Raw genomic sequence first — 9495 nt, 5'->3', positions numbered from 1 at the left:
TAACCCAAACCAACCCAACCCAACCCAAAGTCAACTTCGGGTTGGGCCCAATCCAACCTTCTTCCCATCCCTTAAAATCTCGTAGAACTTTTTAATTTTAGAACTTAACTCAATTTTCATTACATATATTAATCGTATGTTTCATTAGCATTTGTTTGTTGATGCTTTTACACAGCCCATGGGTGGCCCGCACAAAGTTCTAGTCGTGTCATGCTGGCCCACAGGCTGTCATGGGCCGTGTCGCCCTCCTCGGTGAAAAATTTGGGGTTGGCTTGACACGTCCCACGGCCCGGGCCCGTGCAGGCTCGTGCTGTGCCGCCCTCCTCGGTGAAAATTTTGGGGGTTGGCCCGGCATGTCCCACAGCCCAGGCTTGTGCAGGCTCGTGCCGTGCCGCGGGTTAGGCTGGCCCGTGGGCCGAGCCTTGGGCCAGGTTGGGTTGTGCATCGGGCCAAAGCTATTTATTTAAAATAAATTGACAAAAAACTTAAAATTTTAATTTTATATGAATTTTGTGTATAAAATTGCTTTTATATACTATATATTATTATATAATTGTAATTTATATAATATTATATAACTAGATATAATATATATAAATATATATAAAATATATATATGGGCCGTGCCGCGGTCCAAGCTACAGGTCAATTTGGTTGGGTCGGTTTTCACAAAAAGTTAGTCGATTTTAGTTGACCAACTCCCTAACCTGACCTGGTCAATTTGGTTGGCCAAATAGCCTACGACTGAACTGAACCAATTCATAAACACTCATAATTTCAGCTAAATTAATAGTCACATCTCCGATAAATAACAATAGTTTAATCTCCAATAATTATTGAAAATTTATAGCGAAAATACACAATTATTGAAAATATATTGATAATGAAAAATACAATAAGTACTAAAAATATATTAACTTAGTCAATAAATAGTATAATCTTAAATAATAGTTTAATCTCTAATAAATATTAATCAATAACTTATAACAAAAATACAATAAATACAATAATTGTAATAAATTAAATTTAAAAATTTCAATAATGGTAATTTAATCTCCAATAATTATTGAAAGTTTTTTGTTAAATAAAAAGACAAAATAAAATTATACATAATCATTGAAAATACATTTATCACAAAAAACAATAATTAATTACTGAAATACAATAAATATTAATTTTAGTATACATAATTATATAATAAATACATATTAAGAGTTTAAAATTATTATTAATAAATATTAATTTTTTTTGAAAGTTATTTTATCGAATTATTAGTTATTTAAATACTTAAATAATATGTAAAATATTTAATTTTTAAAATATTAATTATTTATTGAATTTAACTATCCATAAAATCATAATTTATACTATTATTACATAATTTCATTACTAATTTTGTAATATATTAAATTATTATTAATTTCAATATTATATTATAATTATTTTTCTATTTTGAAGAAATGTTTAAAATTTATTACATAATTTCGTTATTTTAACTATTTAAAATCTAGTTATGATAAATATTTAGTTATTTAAATATTTAAATTTTTTTGTTATTTGAATTTTATTTATTTAAAACTATTACATATTATTAAATATTTGAAAAACATTTAAGTTGATAATCCAGAAAAACGTAATTTAAATTGTTAGTACATAATTTCGTGATATATTTGTAAAAATGTAAAATTATTTTTTGTGTTTTTAATAAATATTTTAAAGTTATTATATAATTTTGTTAGAATATTTAAATAATTCTTAAGATATAGATAAAAAGTAGGGGAGAGGATAAATAGGAATTAGAGATAATTTAGGAGAGATACTCTTTATTAAATTAGAGATAATTTTGGAGATAAATAGGAATTAGAAATAATTTAAAAGATAAATATGAATTAAATATAATTTTGGAGAAAGTGAAGGATAGTGGGAGAGGTAATTTAGGAGAAATTTTAGAAGAAGAGATTATTTAGGTTATTGGAAAAGTACGTTGTCTTGAAATTGACATTGACATGGAATAAAAAGATAAAAAATTCAAAAAAAAGAAAAAAATTTCTTTGGATTATAATAAACCTACTAAAAAATTATACATTTAATATATCCATATATGGTTCGATTGGGTTTTAAACTAATAGTAATTGGGATAATCAGAACCTGGCCAATCGGTTTTGGTCCATCGGGACCCATTTACGGCCCTCTAGGTCCGAATTGGCCCGTGGTGTACAATGTGCCCATCTGATCATCCTTAATTGATCCCACATGCTTTTTGACTGGGCCCCATAATTGAACAAGCCTGGCCAACACTTCACGTCAGATCACGTGATGGATATACGCGTCTATATCATACTGTCATCTCTACGACCGCGACTGTATTGTCATCGAAGCACATGACCAGGACTGGATACGTATTTCACTGTATCGGAAAAATGGCGGGTAAAAAAATGTGGGCCCCACGTAAGCAAATTTTACTGGTCCAATCGCTGTCCTCTCTTCCGAAACTTCAGCAGTGTGTAGCTCAAAACCGAGTCAACTCGGTCCTCGACAGCGATTATTTTTTGGAAGCAGAAGCAGAGAGAGAGAGAGGGGCCCGTAAATCGAAGTACGACCGCTCTTTTAGTCCTTTGTCTTCTTCCACTTACCTCCGTAGGATAAACCTAGAACCCTGCGCCATCTCCACAAATCCAGATTTCTTTTTTTCGAAGTCTTCTCCTTTTGCCACGTGGCAATTCGTAACGTGGTCCCACTCCCACCACGGGGATATATCTGCATATTAAATACGGACTCCATCGGGTTTGAGGTTTTCTCTCTCTCTCTCTTTTTTTCGTTTCTCCCTGGACTCGATGTTGTTGCAGAGGGGAATACTGAAGAGGAAAAACGGAGCTTCGACTTCTCGAGCGGGTCTCCGTCTCTCATGGCGTCGCTCACACCAGGCGTGTTGCTGAAGCTCTTGCAGCACGCGAGTAACAAAGAGGTGAAGGTCGTTGGCGAGCACCGCTCGGCGCTCTTGCAGGTAATCGAGATCGTGCCTTCCCTTGCTGGAGGAGACGATCCGTGGCAAAGTAGAGGATTCTTCTTGAAGGTTTCGGATTCGTTGCATTCGGCTTACGTTTCGATCTCGGACGAGGACGTCGATTTGATCTTCAGCGATAAGATCCAGCTCGGGCAGTTTGTTCACGTCGCTCGGCTTGACTCCGGATCGCCCGTTCCGGTGCTTCGTGGTGTTAAGCCTGTGCCGAAGAGGCGGCCCTGTGTGGGCAGTCCGAAGGATTTGGTTTCCAGTGATTTGTTGCCGCTTCGGACGAATGTTTGCTTTTCGGAGGTCATTAAGGGGTCGGGAAATGCGAAGAATGTGAAGAAAGACGGAATCAAGAGATCGGATTTGAAGTTGAAGGTGAAAAGGTTGGAGTTCGGAGATGCGAAGCCGAGACGTGCGTCCCTAGGGAATGCCAATGTGGAAGGGTTGGAGTTGAGGAGATTGAGTTTGGATACAATGCGGAAGAGCTGGGACCGCAGCCCCGGTTCGAAGAAGGCTGTGCGGTCTCCATCGACTTTGAAACCTAAGGAAACTTCGAGTCCTTCGGATTCTGCCTCTGTAAGTCCTTTTTTCATTGATTATTTCGCTGTTTTTTTTATTTTTATTTTTTCTTGCTTTTGTTGCATGCCGTTTGGGTTTATGATGAGATTTATGAGATAAGACATTTCTTTGTATATGATATTTGGATCATGTTCTGCTTTTTGGTTATCTGTTTTTCTCTGTTTTCTGCTTCGGATCTCTTCTTTCCTGGCATTCAAGAATCCTTTCCTTCCCCTTTTCCCTTCCTCTGTTTTCCATATATTTTTCCTTTGTTATTTTGTTTTGAGGATATGCCCTTAGAGTTTGAAACCAGCAAGAACCAGACCGAACGGTGGTTAAAAAAACGATATTACATTTCTATGTTTATAATCACGAGTCTCCTGATCTCCTATGTGCTGAAGTTCTCTATCAATGTATTATATTTATTTCTCTTGACGAAAAAGGAGAAGGGAATTGATTTTCTACATATTCCGTAGCTCTGCCATTTAGGCCATTTACATCCACTGGTGTCGGATACTGTCCCATGTCTTGGTTTCTGTTACCAAATCATCCCACATTTGCTTGAACGCTGCTTGAAAAAAAATTTCAATTCCTTCCATCCCAACGGTGATATTTAGGAATGCTACCTTCCAAAGCTAATTTGTCTTGAAGTGGCACAGTGATTAGCTTCGGGTATTCCTTTGTCTCTTTCATGCTGCACATCATTACTCACTAATTTCTCTTTATTCAGACGCTGACTCACTGGCCCTCATTAATGTTATGTTTTCAGTTTCCTTTGGCTGTTTCATTAATGTGAGCACATGTCGGTTGCAACCCAATGTTATTTACTACACCCTAGGAAGGAAGCAACTATGGGATTGGACAATCACTCTGGTGCCTTGATTTTTAGATCTGCATCTAATGTATGATTTCTTAATAATCCATCTCCCACTTGGGTTTAACTTTTCAAGAAATTACCAATGGTCAGGATTCTTAGATGTCAAAGGTACACTACAAAAGTTGTATCGGAAACTCCTAAATTTTAAACCCTAAACCCCTAAATTTTTAAACCCTATTATTAAACCTTAAATTTCAACAAAAAATGCATTTGGTCGGACACAATTCCTCCTACCAGGTAGGAACCAATAATTCTTCACTACAAAAGTTGTATCTGAAAGGTGGAAAGGGAAAGTATTATATAGCTTATGCTGAATAAAAAGATGGAGCTCAGTACCAAGCTTCAGTCGATTGATTATTACTGATAGAATCAAATGAACCTATTAGTACAGGTGTGGACTATTATTCTTAATCAAAAGATGCGGTAACATCATGCGTCAGTGAGTTTCTCTGACTTTGGTGGTTAATCACATTAGGGGTCATAAAGCGTGAAATACAGGCATATTTGCATAGTTTGTTTATGGGAGAATTCCTGATCAGTACTCTGTACTTTGGCTCGAGTGACAATTTGGTCCCCAAATTTTAAAATGCGACAATCTAGTACCCGAACTTTCAGAACGTGACAATCCAGTATCTTTCGTTAACCAGTCCGTTAATCAGCCGTTAAGTGACATTTGAAAAGTCAAAAATGCCCTTCAAATGCCATCTAATTCTTTTTATCAACCATCCAAACGTTGACAAAAAACTGAACAGTCCCAAATCCTAGCCTCTTCTATTCAAAAAAGTTGGTGACTGTTTAGAAGAATCTAGAATTTGGGGACTGTTCATTTTATTGTCAATGTTTGGATGGTTGATAAAGAGAATTAGATAGCATTTGAAGGGCATTTTTGACTTTTCAAATGTCACTTAACAGCTGATTAACGGATTGGTTAACGACAGGTACTGGATTGTCACATTTTGAAAGTTCGGGTACTAGATTGCCGCATTTTAAAGTTCAAGGACCAAATTGTCACTCGAGCCAAAGTACAGGGTACTGATCAGGAATTTTCCCTTTGTTTACCAGTAATAGTATTTTTCTATGCTAGTCTGCATTACAAAAGGAATGTACATAGAAATAATAGTCAGTTACGGAAAAGTAAAAAACGCAAGCACTATTTTAGAACAATAGACATGGTTAATTAAGTTGTCTAAGGTGTTTGCATGATTCTAAGACAGGGATGCGAAGTGCTCTTGGTTCCCTGTTACATAATTCTAATTTGAAATCATACACAAAAACCCAGAACAATAACTAAATTACAGCCCCAGGGGGTTGGGGATATAAAGGTACGACATAATAATACTAGCAGTCTGTCTATTTATGTCTAAAGATAGATATATATCTTATGACCTAAGATATCTTTTATTGTTGATCACTTTCAGGTGCTTGTCATGGTCTTGATGTTTCAAACTGTTTCACATTGATTTACAGGTTCTTTCAGATAAGAAGGATTCTTCCAAGAGGGATTCATTACTGAAGGTTCAAAATTTGAACAAATCACCTTTGAAAAGTAAAGGCAAGGGTTTTTCATTGAAACTAGGAAGCATGCCTTTAAAAAAAGAAATCAAGTCCAAGGATGGAACTGTTCCATGCCATCTTGTTAAAGTGCCTATCGCCTCTAAAAGTTGTTCTGATAAAAACATTTCATGGGAGATGCTTCCATCTAGAATTCATGCTCTTGGAAAGGTATACAAATGAATATCCATATGTGAATTTTTAGTGCACCTAATGCCAATTTTTACTTGCTAGATTTTAATGTAATTGATGATATCATATAGGATGTTGTGCTGCATAGAAATGCTTCTTTTCTTGCTGCTGTGGATGCTTTACAAGAAGCATCAGCTGCAGAAAGTGTCATTCGATGCATGAGGTAGTTTACTTGCCTTTATCTGTTTCCACTTTTTGTTGTTGGCTTAATTGTTTTCATTCTTTTTGGTAATGTTAATTATTTTTTTGGTATTGTAGTTGTGTTTTTGTTGAAATGTCATTTCCTTGAAGAACTACTTTTTTATAGCATTCCTTAAAAAACTACTTCTGCTTAGGATGTATCATTTCCTTTTAATACTGGATATTTTCTCAGTCATTGCAAATAAGCCACCAAACTTGTGCATGCTTATGAAATGCTTGTTCAGGGTTCACTTTATGAAGTTATATTATGTTGGTTGTCTTCTTTTTCTGGAGTGGCCTCTGCATGGGGATAATCATTCTTTGGATGCAACTATGCATGTATTCCAGGCATTCTGTCTTGTCTCTTCTCAAAACCTTCTTATAGGAGATGACACTGGGGTAGCTAATCATCAAACACTAACATAAGGTAACATGGGTAAGATATGAAATTATTATTGAGTACACCATATCTCCCAATAGATGATATCTCAGATCCCCTGAAAGTTTTTTTTTTTTTTTTTGATGAGAAATGGTAACTTTCATTAATTCTTTAAAAAAACTTAGTACAAACTGTCACCTTCAAAAACAAGGTGACCCCCTCGTCAAAATTACAAACAGGCCCAAAAAAGGTTCTGCCTACTAACTCCTTGCTTTGCTAAAGTCTCAGCCATTGCATTGGCTGATCTAGTCCATTTAAACCAGACTTCAAGCTCCCTTGTTAGTTGCATAATCTCCCTTACAGGTTGTCTAAGGGACCAGGCGTGTTTGTAAAGACAGCTAAAGGGCAATAGAAGTATGTCTAAAGAACTAAACTTGTCTCTTATAAAACAGTATGAGATTAGTGGAAGGTTATAGTAGCAAAGTGATGATAACACAACCTTGCATGTTAAAAGTTTACGGTATCTTCTATTTAGGAAACTTGCCGTGATTGCTTTTCATATTCTGTTAAAGGATTATTTTTCATATCTATCATTCCCTACTTCTGCTAGCCTAACGAACTTGCAAATTAATCTGCTGTGCTGCTTTTCCAAAAGTTAATGCCAATGCTTTGACATGCACCAATTCAATTAATCATTTATGCTGATTGACCTATCCTGCGTCCTCTAGCATGTTTGTAGAACTGTGGGAAACTGGTCAGCAAGATTCTCCAGGGCTATTAGTGGGGCAATTTCTAGGCCTCCACGACAGCATGCGACAAGTAGCATCCACGGTTGATGCACTGCTAGAGACAAGATCTCCTGAAACAAAGACTAGCACCCCGGGCACAGAGCAGATTCCAACACCTGAAATATGCAGAAGTTCTACAAATAAAAATGAAGATGCAACATTGTGGGTCCGTGCTGCTCTAGAGACTGATCTTTCCAAATTTTCACTCTTCACAAAGCAAGATAAGAGGGGAACTATAAATGGCGAGCAGTATCACTATGTTGTCTTGGAAAAGACTCCAGAACCAACAGAAGTGAAGTTGAAGAGATGTTCACCTCAGAACAAACGAAGCCCAAAACTACCAGATTTAGCAAGTAAATCATTACCATGTCATTCAAGCCGGCCTAGAGTTTCAGCAACAAAGAAGGCCAATGTTGAGAGAAGGGAGTGGTCAAAGGGAATTGGTCTGATGGAGGTGGCTTCTCTAGTAAAACGACTCATCTCATTTTCACGTGGATCGTTCTTGAAGTACTTGGAGGATTCACTGGACAAGGGGTTTGGGTTGAAGCGGGGAGAAGGTGACGATGAGATTGCTATTCTCCTTGGGCAGCTTAAAAGGGTGAATCAGTGGTTGGAAGATTCAGTTGGGGATGGGTTAGATATTAATGAGAGAATAGAGGGCTTGAAGAAGAAGCTATATGCTTTCCTACTTGAGCATGTTGATTTGGGTGTTGTTCCCTCCAAACAGGGACCAAGCTGACAGAAGAATGCTTGGAATTCTTTAGGAATTTGTTGAAGTACAGAGTGACGTGAGTATACAGTTGACAGGGTTTTGCCTGCAAATACGAGTCTTTTGCCTTGAAGAAAGTCTTTCTTGGACTGAAACTGACACAATGTAGAAGCTGCTCCATAATTTAAAATACCTAACCGCTTTAGTCTTACTGTTCAGTTTTTTTTTTTCCTAGCGCTTTGTACTTAGTTGAGGCTTCTCCAATCTGAAATGTCTAACACTTTGTTTTGCCTATAATTCCAGTCACTAACAGGAAGAAACGGTCTAGTCGATTGTATCGATTCTTGCTTGTTGAGGTGTATAGTTGAGAATCTGAAACCTTCATATTCGATACTAACGTCCTCTAAAAGTTTAGATACTTTTGATGAAATTGAGCTACTGGGGATCGTTTTTTTATATGAGGTCAGGCTGTATACAATTTGCAAGGATTGGACATGGTTGTCCGCTAATTGTCAACAAAGCATGTCCGTCGTCTATTATTGAGATGGACACAGTTGGCGAGTGAATAAGAGAATGATTGAGATGGGCACATCTCTCTGAGTTTAATCTGAGACAAAATTAAGAGGGAGAGAGGGAGTAAATAAGAGGAGGGGCCGTCATCAAAAAACAACAAAACGCCCACCGTGGGGCTCGAACCCACGACCACAAGGTTAAGAGCCTTGCGCTCTACCGACTGAGCTAGACGGGCTTGAATACATGTTGTGTGGACTATTTGTAATTGAATGAGAACAGTCGACACAGATTGATAAAAACGTATGCAGAACCTTGTAGACAAGAATGATTGAGTGATTGAGTAGGAGAATAATTGAGATGGATTGATAATAATATAATATCATACCCTTGTAGAATTGAGTGTTTGGATGATTGAGTAGGAAAATCATTGAGATGGGTTGGTCATGTGCAAAACCCTTTGTAGAGTGGATTACTGGTGTAAGTTCGACCTCAACTTTTTGTTGCTCTTAATTTTTTTATTAAACCAGTAAGCTAAACATGGACCAAGGCTCGTGAAGTCTCTAGAATCTCTACTTTGGTTTAAATAAAATGCACTACAAGAATAAAGTGGAGCAAAATAAAAGCAAGGGCCATCATGCACCATCGAAAATCGAAATAATAAAAAACGCTCACCGTGGGGCTCGAACCCACGACCACAAGGTTAAGAGCCTTGCGCTCTACCGACTGAGCTAGACGGGC

At 37.0% G+C, this 9495-nt stretch overlaps 1 protein-coding gene and 2 non-coding genes across 3 annotated transcripts; 1 reads left to right on the top strand and 2 right to left on the bottom strand.

The window, feature by feature from the left end:
• The first annotated feature begins 2776 nt into the window (after positions 1-2776).
• On the top strand, positions 2777-8617 carry LOC104611119 (protein CORTICAL MICROTUBULE DISORDERING 7). Its single transcript, XM_010278048.3, has 4 exons — positions 2777-3586; positions 5913-6167; positions 6260-6351; positions 7476-8617. Exons 1-4 carry the CDS (start codon positions 2906-2908, stop codon positions 8272-8274), a joined length of 1827 nt encoding a protein of 608 aa, XP_010276350.1. The 5' UTR covers positions 2777-2905; the 3' UTR covers positions 8275-8617.
• A 302-nt stretch (positions 8618-8919) lies between these two features.
• TRNAK-CUU (transfer RNA lysine (anticodon CUU)) lies at positions 8920-8992 on the bottom strand. The gene has a single exon. It is a non-coding gene; the product is annotated as a tRNA-Lys (tRNA).
• A 430-nt stretch (positions 8993-9422) lies between these two features.
• TRNAK-CUU (transfer RNA lysine (anticodon CUU)) lies at positions 9423-9495 on the bottom strand. Its single transcript has one exon. It is a non-coding gene; the product is annotated as a tRNA-Lys (tRNA).

Source organism: Nelumbo nucifera, chromosome 2, assembly GCF_055504915.1.
Source record: "Nelumbo nucifera cultivar China Antique chromosome 2, China Antique-T2T, whole genome shotgun sequence".
NCBI lineage: Eukaryota > Viridiplantae > Streptophyta > Magnoliopsida > Proteales > Nelumbonaceae > Nelumbo > Nelumbo nucifera.
Note: the sequence above shows the minus strand (reverse complement) of the source record. Positions and strands in the feature narration are given on the sequence as shown.